Source organism: Pithys albifrons, chromosome 3 (assembly GCF_047495875.1).
Source record: "Pithys albifrons albifrons isolate INPA30051 chromosome 3, PitAlb_v1, whole genome shotgun sequence".
Lineage (NCBI taxonomy): Eukaryota > Metazoa > Chordata > Aves > Passeriformes > Thamnophilidae > Pithys > Pithys albifrons.
The window spans coordinates 16,721,200-16,739,971 of record NC_092460.1 but is presented as its reverse complement, the minus strand read 5'-3'; the positions used below and the strand labels follow the sequence as shown (position 1 = coordinate 16,739,971).

General features: G+C 48.1%; 1 protein-coding gene across 1 annotated transcript; it reads right to left on the bottom strand.

Moving 5' to 3' along the window:
• Positions 1 to 3,450: 3,450 nt before the first annotated feature.
• Positions 3,451 to 18,767, bottom strand: RBM5 (RNA binding motif protein 5). Its single transcript, XM_071550706.1, has 24 exons — positions 18,632 to 18,767; positions 18,066 to 18,510; positions 17,707 to 17,862; positions 15,741 to 15,810; positions 15,189 to 15,262; positions 12,821 to 12,904; positions 12,102 to 12,162; positions 11,878 to 11,943; positions 11,563 to 11,723; positions 10,446 to 10,543; positions 9,881 to 9,968; positions 9,598 to 9,675; positions 9,440 to 9,509; positions 8,826 to 8,911; positions 8,411 to 8,489; positions 8,052 to 8,143; positions 7,344 to 7,508; positions 6,727 to 6,873; positions 6,576 to 6,647; positions 5,630 to 5,809; positions 5,345 to 5,419; positions 4,808 to 4,905; positions 4,601 to 4,730; positions 3,451 to 4,066 (listed from the first exon to the last, which is right to left on the bottom strand). The coding sequence occupies exons 1-24, from the start codon at positions 18,646 to 18,648 to the stop codon at positions 3,941 to 3,943; spliced, it is 2,718 nt and encodes a 905-aa protein (XP_071406807.1). The 5' UTR covers positions 18,649 to 18,767; the 3' UTR covers positions 3,451 to 3,940.
• Between the last annotated feature and the right edge of the window lie 5 nt (positions 18,768 to 18,772).

Below are 18,772 nucleotides of genomic sequence, written 5' to 3'. Positions count from 1 at the left end.
TTCCACCACAGCTCCACAGTGGAGGCCCCAGCCAGATGACCATGGAGCATTTGGGTAAAATAGGAAAAGCTATTCCAGGACAATTTCAGAGTAGTTCTTACACATTTAGTAGCTTGGAAGAGGATGGACCACCATGGTGGGGAAGAGAAGGGAAAACAGGCATGTTAAATCCCCTGTGTCAGAATGGGGAAAGGCACTGGAGAGGAGCACAAACACATGTTCACACACAAATGCATAAACACACACGTGTGTGCTTGTGCACCCTGCCTCAGGTTCTGCCATGGCAGCAAACACTACCTGCTGTTCCAGGTCACCTTTTGGTACCCACCCATGGAGCTGTGGGTGCCTGGCTTTGGCCAGCACTTGGCACACACAGCCGAGGTGATCCTGGGTCACAGCTCTCTCCATGCCTGTCCTGCTGGGCACAGGAGACTTTTTGTCAGGGAGGAAACAAAGAAGAGCCAACCCAATCCATATCAAGCCCTGAGGCTCAGTCAAGCCCCTGTGAGCATCCCAAGCACACGTTGCTGTAGTGAAGGCTCCAGACCGGTCCCTTGCACCCCAGGTCTCTGGCCCCCCAGACCAGCAGCACAGGGATGTTTTCCTGCATGCCAGCAGTATCTCAATGAGAGTGCAAAGAAGCAAGCAAGGCAGGCCTGGGGGTGACCATGTAGAGTGCTGAGCTTTGCCATGGGTTGGTAACTCCAGCGATTATAGAGTGCTCAGGAGAAAAGATGTTCACACTAACGATTTGGCCAGTTTCCTCACCTCAATTAGCTGCAGGAGCTCACAGTGCTCCGAAAGCCTCCTGGAGATCCAGGGCATATCAGGGTCAGGAGTTTTAATATTAATACTGCTTAAAAGTCAGCCAGAAAAATCCCAAATGTTAAAACCACACCAACAGGGCCTTCAGATTCTGCATATTGTACCTGCAGTCCTGCTGAAGCCAAGGCCCTGGAAGTCACCCTGCAGCTACCCCATGCCTGGAAGGAGCCCCAGGCTGCAGTTCTGCTCTCATGTGCCTATTGCCCCCGCAAAAGGCACAGGGTCCCTTTTGGGTGTCCCCAGTTAGGGCCTCGGGTCTCTGCCTGCTCTGGGGCTTGGGTCCTTTACTGTCCCATTGTCAGCCACAGAGAGACCTTGTATAGAGGAGAGACCTTGTGGCTGCTCAGCAATAGGGAAACTGAGGCACAGGAGTGCAGTGTAGCTCTGCCCAGGCAGGGACTGCTCTGTATCTCCTCCTGCCACTACCCTGCTGCAAAAGCCCCTCTCCACACAGTGTCCCTCTGCATTCCTAGTGGAACCAGCTTCAGCTCCCTCGCATTTCAGCCATGGCTCAGAACGCTCCCTGGGCACTCTCCATCAAGCTCAGGCTTGGCTGCTCAGCCCCAGGGGGAGAGTACCTTGGCAGCCCTGCACACGCCCAAGGGAGCTCCCCTCTGCTCCACGAAGGATCCTGAATCCTCACTGCACACTTCTGGGGCTGGGCCCATCCCCTGGCTTCTCTCCCTGCCCCCAGAGGTCGGTCCCCAGGGACACCACGTCCCTCTGAAGGCAGTGGGCCATGGCACATTCAGTCACAAACAGCCTCACTGCACTGCCTAAATTGGAGGTGCGGATGCTGGCAGGCGGCGGTGCCTCCATGCCCAGCTCCGGTGCCTGCCATGGGGACTGGAAGCATGCCTGGGCATGGGGGGATTGCAAGCCCCTGCAGCTGCTCCGGTTCCTTGGGAGCCCAGCAGTAACACCTTCCCCCAGGAAGGGGGGCTTTAACCCATCCACCAAGTGGGGTTGGCTGCAAGCCCAGGACCCCATTAAAGCCTTGCTCCAGGAAGGGGCTGTGCTTCAGGCACCTTGTTGTAGCAGTTATTCCCAGGAGCAGACAGTGGGGTCCCTGTGCCGCCATGGCATGCTCCTGGCTCCCCACTGCAACTTTTCTGCCGGAGGTAACTGGGTGGGGCTGGTTCAGCTCTTGGCAGTGGGGCCACACTTTGCTGCAGCAAAGAGGGAGCGAGGCTGGCAGGAGCCAGCCAGAGACAGAAGGCTGTATCCACTCTAGGCCCACCCTCCTTGTGCCCGGGATATCACCCCTCATCAGAATGATGGGCTGGGAAGAGGATCGATGGGCTGGGAACAAGCTGAGCTATACAAATGCATTTTATCGACCCTTTTGAGCCCACCTGCTGGGAAACAGACCCCCCCATTTACAGCCCAGAGCAGCAAAGCACTTAGTTGCTGTACCAGCCGGGACACACAGGGAGATGGGAAGGCTGCCACAGGGCACAGGGGCCCCTGCTGCAGTGCACCAGGCCTGCTTTCCCTACTATCATCCTGAGGGGAAGCCGAGGCAGGGAGCTCGCACCTGCGTTTAAAGCCACACAGCTTCCTCTGCAGATCCGAAGCGGGGATGTCGCACGCGCCTGGCCCAGGGTGCACCCACCCTGCCTTGGAGCCCCGGCGACACTCGGCTGCCCTGCATAGAGGGGCCGCGCCCGGACAGGGTTGTCACAGCCAGGCTGTCACAGTCGGGCCACGCCTGCCACCTGGTGGCACGGCCTGGGCAACCGGGCAGGGACCACAGACCCTCGGGTCCTGGTCTTGAGGCAAGGGTGGAGGGATTTCCCACCTCGGATCACCCCGTGCCAGGCACCCCTCAAAGATCAAACCCGTGCCACAGGGTGCAGAAGAAGCAGCCTGGCAAAGTGGAATTCCCACCCCAAAAGTCAGTCACAAGGAGCTGAATTGACCCACAGAAAGGCCTTGCACCAAGAACGAGTGGTAAAGCTGCTTCTACTTCATCTTAACCCATTCCTATGCCCACAGGGACAGCAGGAAAGACCACTGCTGGCTCAGTTTCTGTGTGGAGGAAGAGCAAGACCCAGACTCAATGGCACCAGTGACAGCAGAACTCAGGCCTGAGCTCTTGCTCTGCTCATCTTCGCTCTTGGGAAGAGGGCAAGGCACAACAACAGAGGCAGAGGAAGGCAGTAACTGAATAGCTGCACACCTCTGTGAGGCCTTGGTTCACTGTCACCCAGACTGCAGCAGCTCCCTACATTTTGTCTAGGGAGGCCAGAGGAAGCCAAGGTGGAGCATAGGAACCTCCACAAAAGTGACATTCCAGCCCCTCTCCCCAGCACAGGGCTACCAGTGGCTCCTGGGCAGGAGCCACACAAGCTGCAGACACTGCTGCTGGTTGTCTCCTGCTGCTACAGCTCTGACAGAAAGGGCTACATGGAGATTGGATGCTCCACCCGCCACCATCCATGCTGGAGCTGTGAGAAAGACACCAAGAACAAGGCACAGTACAGGGATGAAAGGAGGGAGGCGAGCAGTGTTGCGTAGAGCACAGACTACGGGATGAAGTCTCATCAAGGAAGAAGCGGAACGACAGAAAGGACAAGCAGCATTGGCAACGTAATTCTTCATTCACCCACCAACAAACAGAAATAGGATAATTTTTGGATGTATTTCTTTTGGAAATGAGCCAAACTGGCAACTAGAATCAAAGTCTTCAAAAAGTCTATACAAAGATGTATCATACAAAATGTACAGGAAAATTCTCAAAAAAACCCAGACAGACAATACAACAAAAGGAGAGCAGAGCCTGTTTGAAACCACAGCTAACAGGTCCCATTGCTGCTCTAGAGGGCAGGAGCAGCAGCTGGACAACACACTAAAACACAGAATACATTACACTATATACACAACCGTACAAAGATCAGCGTCCCCTTTGGTCTAACGAGGAGCTCTCCAGCATGAAGTTCAATCAGTTCAATCAATCTGCTCATGGAAGTGTTACATGCCGAGCAGGGAATAACGTCCAAGGGAATGAAATGGTCAACTCTAAGCCAAAACCAGAATACAGCCAGGTCACCAAGGCTACAGAGTATAACAGTCAGTTCTTGCAAACGAGGAAGTGCTTCGCAGGCCAGAGGGGTTACTCCATCTCTGTGAAGCGGGCGAACATGGCTTTCCGCACTGCATCTTTGTAGGAATCTGCGGTGGAGACGCCGTAAGAGCTGCCCTTGGCTCCCAAACCAGCTCCTCTCATTCGCACTTGGGCCTGCAAGGGGAGAGACACGCTTCAGCAGCCATATCACCACAAAGAAACGACTAAAAACCTCATCAGTCCAGCCAGCTTCTCAAGCTCCCCTGGGGATCCCCACAGCCATAAATACAGACATCACAAGATTAGAGTGCACACACCACCTCATGTTCACTGGCCTTCACACTATTCTGACCCCACCCTAACAAGAGTAGGAATGAAACTGCACAGAACAGTTCCTCCTAACAGTGTAACCAGGAGCACAGGCAAGGCCAGGAAAGGTAACAAACTACAGGAGGCAGCCCATCCTGAGGTACTGCTACCACAGGCAGTCAGTAGTGGAGTGCCAAAGGAAGTAAGTACAGCCCTGCTTCTGCTTCAGGGTCTGATGGGACATGCAGGAGCAGTAGTCAGGTGAACAGGGGTAGCTTTACTGTGAATGGCACAGTTTATTCCTCCAGAGATCTTCAGCACTGAGTGCTTCTGGTTAAAAAAGAAAACAAGAGACAGGAGGCACCAAACATCCTCAAGGAAACATCCCTCATTACTCACCTCAATAGGTGCTGTGATGCCCTGACATTTTCTACCCAAGCCAGAACCTTCCCTCCAGCCCATGGCCTGCAGCATCTTGTTGCCTATATTACTGTTGTCGAGGCCATCTTTGGTGGGCTGCTCGTAATTCCTGTGGAAGAAGGGATGAGTAAATCAAACTGCTCATAGTACACTGAAGCCAATGCTGAGGAGCTTTTGGATACATACACTGTGCCAGCATCATAGACTTTTTTGCGCTTGGGCTCCGGGGGCTCTGGGATGCCGTACTTCTCCCGCCTCTCAGCAGCTCTGTCTCTGTATTTCATCTGCGTAAAGCAATCACAGTTACTCTGGACTTCAAGACACTTTTGTTCATTTTTGAGCTATGTGAATTATATAAATGCCTGCTACTACAGACAACTATACACTGCAGCCCATTAAAATTAACAGCATGGGTAGCAGACCCCAGACCCAAGTCCCTGGAGCACATCTGAACCTGCACTGGGGTAGGAAGAGGCTCAAAGGCTTCTGGTCTCAGTCTGGCAGCCTTGAGCTGCAGATGGAATGAACCCTTCCCTGATAAGCATTAAGCTGTGGGTTATGGGACACTCTTCTCTGTGTAACTGGGCAACTCTGAACCTTGACCAAAGAAGGGGTCGGCTTACAAGGATTATCTCGAGTGATGCATGTCAGGATAAGGGGAGCTCAACAGATCACCTGTGCAGGTTTTCCATTAGCTACTCATCTGCTCATCTCCACACTGACCTCTCTCTCACGCAGCTCCAAGGCTTCAAGTTCCTGCTCAGAAAGCTTTGATCTCCTATAGATATCCATGTTTTGCTGAAACAGGAAGAGATTCACTTTAACAACATGAAGTGCACCACAGCTCTTTTAAAGTAAAGTACCTGACTTTTGGGAGAATAACAATGCAGTTGCACCTCTTTTTGCTTTAAGAGGAATAGTTCTGCAAACAGCAATCTGCATCATGGTTTTGGTTTACACACTCAGTTATGGCAACCAAGTACTTTCCTGACCACATGGTGAAACTACCTTGTGCAAGTCAGACAGCTGCTGGTGCCGAATCAGAGCATCTTTGTTTGGGAACTGCCTTCTGCACAGCAGACAAGCCATCTTCTTCCAGTCAGTCAGCTTCTCTTCCTCATTCTCCATTCTTTCCAGTAAGTCCTCATCATTATCACTGTCACCACTGTAGGCAGCCACAAGGCCACGCTGGAAAGGAAGAAATGCATTAAGGGAAGTGCAACACAGTCACCACCGTTCAGAGAGCCCAGAGAGGCAACAGAGGCCACAGATGTGTGTATCACAGGAAAAGCATCACTTTCGCATTACTACAGATGAAATCACAGAATGGGTAAGCCTGGAAGAGACCAATGTCCCTGCTCAAGCTGCGTCCCCTAGCATGTACTGCTCAGGACTGTGTCCTGACAGCCTGAGCATCTCCAGGGAAGGAGACTCCGCAACCCCTCTACAAAACTTGTTCCAGTGCTCAGTCGCCCTCACAGTTATAGTTCTTCCTCGTGTTCTCCTGGGACAGATTCCAAAGGGCTGGCTGGCACTGGCAGTGAAGACTGATGCAAAGAAGGTGTTCAGTGTTTCAGACTTCGCTGCCATCTGTTGCCAAGGGTCCCTGTTCTAGTCAGTACCTAAGCCCACAGTTTTATAGGACTGTAACTCTTACTGCAGTGGCTGTAAGACTTATTTCCCGCTACCCAAGCAATACTTTTAAGTACAGCATATTTAGAAACCTCAAAACCACCACGGTTTTGAGGCTAAAAGGAGTAACAGCCTTCCTCAGTTTATCTCAGTTACTCAGCCCATTGCACTTGCACCGCACCACACCACTGGAATCATCACCACTACTTCCTTACAGGTGATGTCATGGAAATCCAGACTGGAAAGCAAGTATCTACTAGACCTCCTCTCAAGTGTTTTACCAGTAACCTTAGGCAATACCTCTGCCACGTATCATACTCACCTTCAATGGATTTTCATCATCCCCGTTTTTCAACACCTCTGGCAGGATCTGCTGTCGCTCGGACAGAGCTCCCTGGGGAAGACAAGACCACCATGAGCACCGAGCTCTCTGCCACACCACCCCCTGCTGCACACCCCTGCAGCACCTTCACCTTTTTCTCAAAGAGGGCAAAGCCTGCATCTGCAGCTGCTGACTCCTTCCGCTCCTCCTCCCTGGTACTCAGTGGCTGGAAGCTATTCTTGAAGTTCTCTTTCTGCTTGTTCAAACTCTTTGCCCAGCGTTCCATGTCTTTAGCAATCTGAAATGCAGAGTGGTTTGCTCACACAGCTTCCCTCACAGCTATCAATCTCTTAGGACACATTCAATCTTACTTGCAGTTTCAGAACAAGTCAACCCATTATCTTTTATTTTTAAACCACAAGACACTGGATGTAGTGCAGCTGTTTCCCTGTATACAGTGTTCAAAGATACAGCAGCTTGCTTCTTTTACTGTACAAACCCTTCTTATCAAGCTAATCCTCTAAGTGACGGCTCAGTTATACTCCCACTGGTCCTGGCAGAATTCCATAAGCACTCCTCCTATGCAGAGCTTATTTTTGCACTGAAGCATTGCCAACTCCACCTCTCCTCATCCCCCTACAATGCCTGCAAATTGCAGGCATGCACTTCATCTAATAACGTAGGATTTCCTTTGCCAGGAAAAAGGAAAACTATTATCCCATTCCACGTAAGACTTTATTTCAGTTATGATACCATTTTGTCTTTTACCTGCTGAGCTGTTTTACTTTTAGGCTTCTCTTTCTTCTCCTTCACTTCTTTGGTGGTGGTTGTTGTAGCTGTCTGTTGGTACGAGACACCTTCTGCAGCAGGTAGGTAGGTCTCCTTTTCGCCATCCCAGTACAGGTACTGCTGGGTCAGGGCATTGTAGTAATACTGCCAGAGGGAAGGAGACACAGACAGTTAAAACACCTCACAGGAGCTCAGTGTCCACGGGAGAACCCAAGCAAGCTGATTCAAACTAGTGCATCACACAGGAAGGCGTTTACTTGTAGAGTCCAAACAAGTTCTGCAGACTCCACAAAGGAGTCAAAAGGCAGGAAGTGGCTGAAGCCTCTGTCCCCAAACACAGGCAGTGCTGCCCAACAGCACTGTGGAGAACCTTTTACTTCTCCCAAGGGATGACCCACCAGAGCCCAGAGCTGGGTGCACTTTTCTGGGCACTCCACAACGAAATAGCTCAGTTACAGTGGCCTTGACAAGTGCTAATCCTATATGGGCCAAATTTTGAGGAAAATTAAGGAAAAGAAAGGAAAATGATGGGCTATACCAGAGGGAAGTCCCAGCTCCACACACACTGCTGAGAATTATCTGCAATATTTGGTATGTTGTGCACTCTTCAACTGTCACTCATATGATGAGAGATAGGAAACTAATGGACCTTAACAGTTAAGACATGTGGGAAGAACTTGTGTTTACCTGGGAATTAGGATCATAGTAGAGCCCTGTTATAGGATCATAATAATATCCTGAAGATTCATCATATTGGTAGGTGGAAGTGTCAGGGACAGCTGTAAAAAAATTAAAGTGTGGGACATGGTCGTTCCAGATGAATTCAGACAGGTATCTTTCTACATTTCAGGTAAAACTTGGGAGATTATTAGCAGCCACGATGGCAGACACGCCTGTAAAGGGCTCTTAAACAACCGTGCAGCGAATGCTTTCCAGGGGCAGCTTCACCATGACACAGAGTGACAGAGCACTCTGCCAAAATTGAGTCTCTCTCCTGCTACACAGTGACAGAAACCTGTCCCCAAGAGCAGCTCCTGAGCACTTACCATACTTGGTTCCAGGCACTACGCCAGTTGGGGGAGCCGCCTGTGCCTGTGTGCTAGTGGTAGGTGGTGCTGATTGTGTCTGGAAAAAAACCCCAAACCAGCAACCACAATTAGAAAATCTGTCACCAAAGCTCAAGAAAACAAGGACAGAGAGCCAAGGCATGAGCAGCCCACCCACACACGTACAACAGCCAGCCCCTCCTCACCAGTACGCTTAGCACTCACCTTTAGCAAAGAGTAAAACAATCACAGAAAAGAAATGGCAGGTGACTTATTACCACAAGCACTGTGACTAACCCATGGACACTCAGCACTTTGCTGTACCACCCCCTTGAAAAAGCACAGGCTACAGCTAAGCCACATACCCCACATAACCCTGGCCTTGAAAGCAAGGACTCATCAGTGTTGTAATTACCGGAGAGTCAGGTGAGTTTGTCTGCTGATTATACAGCTGAGGACTCTGGGACACAACTGCGGCTGTGGTGGTAGTGACCGGAGCTCCTGCCAACAGAGCAGTAATGCGTAAGCCCACTAATTTGTAAATCAGTACTGCATCCTAGGGCTGAAATTACTTTGTTTATAGTTTCGGCTCCCAATTCCAGCTCCAGCAGCCAAACAAGGCAATAAGCATTCAAAAGGAGACAGATACACAGTGAGGATTTTCTACACAGACAAGGAACAGTTTCCTTTTCAGGAGGAAATATTCTGCTCCCAAAGTCAGCAATTCGTGGCCTCTGACAGCTGCTAGTGCTGAACACTTGCAGAGCTGCTCACATTGCTCTCATCAGTTCAAGGCCTTTGTCAATAGTCTGAAACAGAGGCTGCTCTCTCATTTTGCACAACGGCGTTCACTTTGACAAATCTGTCGTGGTTCTCTAGTATCACAACCTCATTCAGTCATGCTGAAAGCAAAAGAAGCCAAGTCTCCTTTTACACAACAAAATAACATAAAGGCTGACGCAAAATACTATCACTATTGCAAAATTATCATTAGGAACAACTACTTCTCACAGATGCTAGAAGCACTACCTGATATGGTAGCTGTGTCTGTGTCCAACACTCCTTGATTTTGGTAGTACTGCTGATAATCCTGGGAATACTGCAAAGGGAAATGAGTGACAACACGAGGTGAGTGGATACCCAAATTACAACAACCTACTCCTTAAGCAACAACCTCCACTACTAACCTGAGCATACTGTGAGTAGCCATCCTGTCCTGACTGGAGGTAGCTGTAGTCAAGGGTGTTGCCCTCTCCAGTTTGTGGCTGAAATTCAGGCAAGATTACTTTTATCAGGAACGGGTAGTTACTGCATTTAAGAATTTTAACACTGCTTAGGCTCCAAATTGACTATCAGAGCAGACATGTCACAGCTGGATCTGCCACTGATCAGTTCAGCCAAGCAAGGGGCCAGCATCTACATTTTGATTTTCAGGAAAGCAGGACTATGAGCAACAGCCCCATATCATACCTGAGTGGATGACCACTGAGCTGCAGCAATGGCTGTACTTGCCACAGAGAAGGCGCTGACTCTGTTACCATCTGGGAGAAGTAAATCTCTGCAAAATCAAAAATCAGCCATCTGAGTAAATACTGCTTTTTTTCTGAAGCGTCTCCCTTTGCAAGGATGTAGAATCTTCCCTTACACATGGATTTCTTGGCAGTTATAATACATTCTGAATGTAATGAATGAGATAAAGCAGTGCTTGGCAAGTTAACTTCAGGCTCATTGTTGTACAGTCAGTAACAAGTCAGTTGGTCTCCGAGGAAACAAGTGTGCTGTGCACACCAGCAGTTACAATGTTATCTTCAGATGACTGGAAATAGGGGTGGTAGGGAACACTGCTCTCACTCTCTTCACACTCAGTGAAAAGCAAGATGCATGCAGCATGAAACACATGAGGGAAGCAAATTTGGAGTTAGAATAACTTAGAATAATCTTAACAGAAGCCTGGGTGAAAACAACAAACCTCAATATAAATGGGGGACTGTGAATAAAAAATCAAAAACCATAACCAGCTGCTATCACAACTCACTTTCTGGCACTCTTTGCAAAGTCAACACCAATTGTTTTGCCGTCAATTTTTAACGGTGGCTGAAGACTTTGTAAAATCTGCAGCAGTTGAGAAGCATCCTACAACGAGAAATACTCATTATTATGAAAAGCAGGTTGCTGAGGGGGATTCAGAAGTTCCCAAAACATTACGTTTTCACATAAAGCTGTTGAGAAGAGCTAAAGTCACAAGAACATCTCCATCTCCTCTTACCATACACACAGACAGTACAACCAACCATAGTCCATGTGAAAATACTGAGCATTTCCATGGTCATTGAGTATTAAAAATGTTCTAAAATTCTCGCTTTATAAAGCCCCAAACTACTCCAAACAAGAGGCCAGCCTGAGATCAGGCACCCATTTTAAAGACAACAGTCTGCTCCACTCTGACTAAAGCAGATCGAAGCAGATCACAAGGCTGATCAAGTTTGGTATTAAGACTCATGGAATCATTTAGGTTGAGAAGGACTTTTAAGACTAATTCCAATTGTTAACCCAGCACTCCCAAGTCCACCACTAAACCATGTCGCTCAGTGCCACATCTACCTCTAGGAACGACAACCTTCAGGAACCCCATGCCAGTACCTAACCTTCCTGAAATTTAAAGAGGTCTTCCTTGCACCTCACTGCAATTTCCCATGTTTCAATTTATGGCTGTTGTCCACTGTCCCATCTCTGTGTATCCTTGAGAACGTGTCTCTGTTGTCCCCACAGCCTCCCACTGGATGCTGCAGAGAAGACCAAGATCTGCCTCTTCCTCCCTTCTCAAGGTGAAAGAAGCCCAATTCCCACATTATATGCCCCAGATCTTAATTTCTGTGAACAAAATATCCCAGACTATTACTTTTGTGATCCAAGCACAACGCTAGGCTTCAACCCAGAACACCACTCTGCTACAAAAATAGCTTTCCAACATGCTCCCAACACCCCACCACCTTCTTTCAAACTGCAGCTACTGACAAACAGCCCTGACAGACTGAATGTCCATTAACCCTCAGTGAACCAGGGCAGTCCTTCAGACTGCTCAAGGGGTCTAAATGCTGCAGCTAGAGAAGCACGTTAATCAGCGGTTTCTCTCAAACACTTGAGGCCCTCACCATGGCAGAAGACAGCTGCACAAATGCAAAGCCTCTGTTCTGCTGAGTCTGCTTGTCTTTGATAAGACGAATATTATTGACAGCCAGAGATGCGTACGGAGACAAGGCAGTCATGATGGATTCCACTACTGTGTGAGGAGCAATGTTTCGGAGAATGATGGCTGTGGAGAAGAGGTACAAGTACAACATCAGCAGTGCACACATCATGGCTTTGGAGAGTATTTCAGGTCCTTCAGTGGGCAGGCTGAGGTACCAGAAGGACTTTTAGTACCCTGTTTACAGTTCACATTCTACATTAAGTCAAAGATAACTTACTATCACAGTAATAATCCACAGACTGGACGGCTTCTGCTGCTCCAGGTGGTACCTCCTGTTCTGAATCTTCGTAAGAAGAGAAAATATTTCAGTCAGGACACAGCTCAATCACTCAAGCTCAGTGTTTCACAAGCCAGTCTAGGACCTACACTGAACTTTGCTTCCCACATAGGTCAGAATTTCCCACAAAATCAAACACAATCAAAGAGATCAATGTAACGTACCAAATTTGTCTGCTCCACAGCGGAAGCATTTTAGCCTCCTTCTGAAGTTGTAAAGGCAGCACTGTGACAAAGAGAAAACAAGACTAGTAAGAACTTGGTAATTTGTAATAATGCTGCAGTTGCCATACAGTAACAAAACCCAGACATTCAAAGAGTAACATAACAAAGCTGAACTCACCAGGAATAATCCAGAACATCAAAAGCCACCCTAATCTGTATCATACCTACTTTTCAGAACATTCCAGCTACTTTTTCCCCAGTCATCCCAAACTGGTCAGCTATTTTAACTGTGTGGTCTTTACCTTACAGTCTCAGGCACAGTAACTACTTTAAAAAGCACAACATTAAAATGAAACACAGGCTGCAGAGTAAGTTTACATCACGGGCAAAAAGTACAGCTAAAGCCCAACAGAACAGCCTGGTCTTCATCTTACTAAATCGCGTCCCCTTTGAGAAGTCAAATGAACAGTGCACAGAAGGCTGTAGCAGAACCGCAGTAATTTGATACCAGATTAGTCATACTCAATATTAAGCAAAGCTCACACCCATCTGTGTTTTTGGGGGCAACTCTGTTGCTGCTCTGTCTCCACTGCCATCGCAGCTACATCACCTTTTCATTCCCTGCTACGGACCAGCCGGAGTGGGTCTGCATCACATGTCACTTTGTTCAAAACACTGAAATCAAGACTAACTCTCTCCAATAAAAACACATTTTGTACCTTGTTGCAAAGCCAGTCCTCAAATTTAGGTCTGGGGTTGCTGTAGTGCATTGCAATCTGCTTCCCTTGAATCACCAGCTTTTTCTGAAAAAAAATTGGTTTCAATTATTCCTGTATCGAATCACAGATGTCCATTTTCCCATGGCAGAGCACCCTTCGGAGGAATCAGTGCTCCTGAATTAAATGGACAACATATGGGGAGGATGTGGAGGACAACCACCGCCACCTACACCCTGCCCATCCAATCCTGCAGAGAGGAGGACGAGGGCAGTAAGAGAATGGGATGTGGAGCAAAGATAAACGGAATCAGGGAGTGTTGAAAAAGCTGCCAAACACTAAACGCTGACATGGAACCAGGAAGTGTCTCGAAGGAGACAAAGTCCTAATCTGCTGCATTCAAGATTAACACATTTTTAGGAGTCTCTTTGCCCCCACATTTCTGGTATAGCACTGAGCAACTTTTTAAACATGTCCTTAGGTGACTGCTTCACTTCATCCCCTATTCCAAATACCCCGACCTTTTAACCACCGTTTTTGGATTACTTTTCCAAGCACACTTCAGAAGTGTCCCTTTCAAAATACAGTAATTCCTCCCAAAGGGACCCTGCTTAGACTTCTTGAAGGCTGGACTACAAGTGGCATCAACTGAAACGTAACTCAGTGGTTTCATTTGACTAATGCCATCAGTTCAATTGGAAGCCTGCACGAGAGGTTTGTGTTCTTCATTCAGGCAGGAGCTCTCCAAAATGAGTAACTAGACTGCATGTGAAGCTTCTCCAGGGGTAGGAAAAGTTCATAATGCTTTCAGCATGTTCTCTCCCTCTGACTTCAGAGGAGTTAGGAATTTACAGCTATTTAAGAAGCCTTTACTCTGAGCCTCACACTTTGCCAAGCGTGGGTATGCAGAATGCCCTCTCAAAATATGGCCATTGACATATTTTGGTCAAACAGGTGGAATCATGTCTGAGAAACACACGTTAAGAGGCCAAACCCCAGACATTGCAACAGAAGAACCATTTTTATAGCAGGTTGATTTACTGCAGAGGTACCACAGAGTGTCAGGACCAGTGGCTTTTCTGACAACAAGGTCTGACAGATCTAACACCTAGCATGAATAAGGCTCTCACATTCTGCACAACTAAATAGGGCAAAGCCATTGCTCCTACCGGCAGGAGGGAGGGTTGGAGGGCCCAGCACTCACTGGATGTGCACACATAGAAACAAGGCTGCTGGCATAGTTGCAACACATCATTCTGTCATGTAACAGTCAGCAACCCGGCTGCCGGGGACAGGCTATGTTTTCCCTACTACTGGGGTGGCTGGTTACTGGAGTGAATTTGAATATATTTCATTAAGTTATGGATGAGTACAGCTTTGTATGTATTAAAATAATCTCATTTCTGAAAATATGTTTAGTATTAGTTTCTTCCACTGCATCCACCAGACCTACTGAGCAGTGTGTCAGGCACACAGAGTTTGAAAGCTGCTCTCTGGCTGGAACATCACCCGTGGTGCAGGACACATGAAACACTATTCCAGCACATGGCACATGACAACTCCATCTGCTGGAACTGCCATGAATCCCATTACAGGCCATTTCTTGTAAAACGAACAGAGCAGAAAAACGTTCATCGTGCTGCCTCAAGACCTTTGCATCAAACACTCAGGTGCAAGAAAAAACAGTGACTTGATACACTTTGCTCACTTTTGACAGTATTTTTAAGTTCTGTTGTTAAAACAGATGATGAATACTTAAAGGCAGCAAACGCAAGTGAAACAGTTTGTGGTACCACAGGAGAATCTCATGGAAAACAAAGTAGATGACTCTTAACTGCATTTTGGCTCCTAATCAAGTCACACTAACAACAAAGCCAAAATATAGAGTGTAACAGATGTGAGAACTCACTCTCTAATTTAGTTGGAACAAACATTGCCTTTGCTCTAGAAGAGCCAGTTCTCCCACTTTAACTGGGTGAACAGACTAATGTCACTTCTCTTTCACAGATAACACCAATGTAACAGAGATCTGGTGCTTTCTCTGACAACAGAGAAGGAAACACCAAGTGGAAATCAGTCAGGATTTTCTAAGGGCCACTAGCCAAATCTTCATGAGCCAGTGACAACCAAACCACTTAAAAGGATGCCACATTTTACCAAAGAGTGCTCAAAATGGCAAATTTTCTTTCCTAATTTTGCCTGACATTTTGTCCTACTGCTACAAACTTTAATATATACAAAGCTTTTATTCTTTTAAATCACTGTTATGGAACAAACCACTCCTTCCACCTCTATTTTTCCTTTTTTTTTTTTTAAACTGTACAGACTTGTTCCATTTTCAGGAATATCTAGACTTGGTGAGTGAAGCAACCTGATTGGCTTCCATCCAGCTGGTAGCATCTTGAAAGTGATAAAACTCCACGAAGGCGAAACCACGGCTTACACCTAGAGACAGCATTCAGATATAGACGGGATACTTGTGTTAGTCAGTTCCTTTAAAACAGGCGAATCTCTCTCCAACTGCTTCATTACTTCATGACAAAGCAGCTTTACAAATGCGACGTCAACTGCTGGGATCAGCTCGTTATTTTGCCATGGCAAGGAACCAAGCTCCCTTAACTGGCTACATTTCACTCCATTTGAATCCAGTTTAAAGGTAACCATGCAACAGACTACATACTATCAAATGGGTTTACACTATTATTACTTACCAATACCTGTTAACAAAACCCCCTGTAGACAGACTTCTTTTAACATGTTGACCAGCTATCTAAGTGTCTTCCAAAAAGCCACATTCCTTAGCCATGGCAAACCTTTTTTTTTTTTGGTAATGCATGTGCTTGCAGTTTGGGGACAATTCTGGATACTCTTTTGGGCTGGGGAAGAGGAAGGCGATGTCAAAAACTGGATTAAGAGCTCTCACCTGTCTTTCGTTTCATCAGCCTCACGTCTGCAGGCTGAGGACCTTCAAAGGACTCAATAAGCTCACGAATCTGCAGGAGATTTTGATCAAACAGTTAAAATATTCACATCTTGGCAGACAGCTGGAAGTCACAGAAGCAACCTACCTTACATTACATGCAAGTGGTACACGAAATATTAACAGCCTCAACACTCTCAGAGACAGAGAAAACCTTTACAGAGAACCCAGCAGAGACTGATGGGCACCAGAGAGCCCACACAGCCCTTTGCTACACTAAACCAACTGTTATCCTCACTCAGGCCACAGAATCATCCAGAATCTGAATCCCTCTAACACTGTGTTCCAAGGTAACTTGTGCAAGATGTGGCAAACACTGTGCTTGATCCCAAGATTTTATAGAGTTCTCTCTCTACCTCCATGTCTAAATACCTTTCACTCCTAGCAATTGAAAACAAGAAGCCTACACTGTGAGGGTCCATAGCAATGTATTCTTAAGCCTCCTGTTAAAGTTCTCATCCTCTAATAGATCTCCTTCAGTGTTTCAGGAGATAAATCAGATTTGTGAAGAACATTTCATCAAAGAAAACGCTAAGGGCAGGTCAGTTCTTCAGCTCTACAAAGCTTAGGCTGCAGCACAGGCAACATAAATCACTGTGAGAGGCATGGAGGAAAACCAAACAGCAACGACTTTTTAAGCCAGAGCAGAAAACAATATTTGTCAGCAGCTTTCATGGAATTTAAACTGCATAACATACAACAGGGCTGCTCAACAGAATCAAAACTGATCTAAAACTGTTCACTTTTATCTGCTGACTGAAACTGTTATCTTCAATGCAAGTAGCTTTTTCTCATGAAAAATGTGGAAAAAGCTGAAAATTGTGTATACAACTAGAAGTGTTGAAGTAACGTTAACTTAAGAAAACAACTAACATTTGTCTACACTCCAAAGATGAGACCAGAATTAAACCCTCACATGAACTGTGCTGCAGCTATTGCACAACTGTAGAGCTACGTTATCAACATCTCAGAAATAAGAACTGTTCTGAAACATTCTGGGCAACATCCCACTGGCCTGTCTCCTTTGCATGCAAGAGCCTACACTTTATATCAAGCGCCTATCAAAATATTAGACCAGTACATGATAATTAAAACATTCAGTACTGGGAAAGCAGCAAATAATCAATAAAAAAAAACCACGGAAAAATGCATTGCAGAAATGGTGCATAAGCCTTCCCCGTGTTAGAAATCAACACACAAATATCTTGGAGGCAGAGGTGGAATCTGCCTGAAAACAAACTGGAATAGCTCAGCTTTTACAGGGTTACCCCTCAAATAACAATTGTGGGTTTACAGCTTGGTAATCAAAACAACCCAGCAAGGAAGACATACTTTTTTAAATTATAAAAAACCCTTAAAGCTTTAATATATTTCTATTAAAGAAATTAAATAAGCAAGTACCAAGCTCATATATACTTGCTCTGTCAGCTCGGCAGCCATTTTATGGCTCCCACAGCTGTGCCCGCACAAAGCAGCTTTGTGTGGGGCTGCGCTCGGCTGAGGAGCTCAAGGTCTGTGTGTGACCCCACCAGGCACAACTTCTGGCCTTAATAAAGACCAGAAAAATTCAAGTGCCTCTGTCCCCCACCCCTCTCCCAGCGATGGGAAGAAGGAAAAATATCTGCCTCCGCCATCCAACACCGAAAAGCAGCAAAGAGCAAATAGCATAAAATCCACTCTCAGGAAAAGCATTCAAACATGCAAGAAAAAAGGACTATTCGAGGATTGATCTCTCTGAAAGAAACTGGTTAACATTGAACTGACCTCTGCCACTCTAACAGTGACAGTTTAAACGCTTTCAGGACTCAAAATGGCAGCGCGACAGCGCTGGAGAGCGGCCACCATGATGCAGCGTTCAACAAAATGGCAGCAACGGCTCCAGCACGGCCCTCCCTGCCCGGCTACTCACATCGTTCTCCGTGACTGTGATGGGCAGGCCACGCAACATGATGGTCTTGCTTTCTTTCTCATCGTTAATATCGTTCCTGTAGTCGTGCTCTCCGTAGTCGCCATCAGAATGGTACCCATCCTCTGACTTGTCGCTGTTCCTGCGCTCCCGCTCCCTCTGGAAGCAGCGCCCGGGATCAGCCACCGCGACTGCCCGCAGCGCGTCCCCGCAGTGGCCCCCGCACGTGCCGCGACACCGACATGGCGCGGGGCCGCTCGCGACAGGCTCGGGCAGCGCCCCGAGGTCAAACCCGCTACCGGCCCCCCCTGCCCCGCAGACCCCGCGGTGCCGTCCCCGGGCCCCCCGCCCGCCCCACTCACCTCGGGGCTATCGTAATCGCGGCTATCGTAGTCTCTATCATAGTCTCGGCTATCGCGACTGTCGTAGTCTCGGCAATCCCGGCTGTCGTAGTCCCGGCAATCGTAGTCTCGGCTGTCCCGGCTGTCGTAGTCGCGGCAATCCCGGCTATCGTAGTCGCGGCAATCGCGGCTGTCGCGGCTATCGTAGTCTCGGCAGACCCGGCTGTCTCGACTATCGTAGTCCCGGCTATCGTAGTCGCGGCAGTCTCGGCTATCGCGGCTGTCGTAGTCTCGGCTATCGTAGTCCCGGCTGTCGTAGTCGCGATAATCATCGTAGCGGTCTCCGCGGCGCTCCTCACTGGACCTCTTGTAATCATCCCTGCGCCGGCTCCGGGACTCCCGCTCGTCGCGGTCCTCCCTCTCCACGATGGAGCCGTAGCGGCCGCTCCGCTCCGTCCTGCTCACCCTGCAGCGCAACAGCGGGCCGAGCTCAGAGCGTGCAGCGCCCGCCGCCACCCCCACCGCGACCTCCACCGCTGCCCACCTGCCCCCCTCCCGTCTTCCCTTGCCCTCCCGCCAATGCTTACCGCTTGTCGGAGCCCATGCCGCCGCCCAGGATCCGCAGGCAGCCTGTGCAGCGCTGTCCGGCACCGCACCCCGAGCACACCCGCGCAGCCCCTCTCGTTGCCTCGACACAAAATGGCGCCTCGGGGACCGCCCGTCTTCTA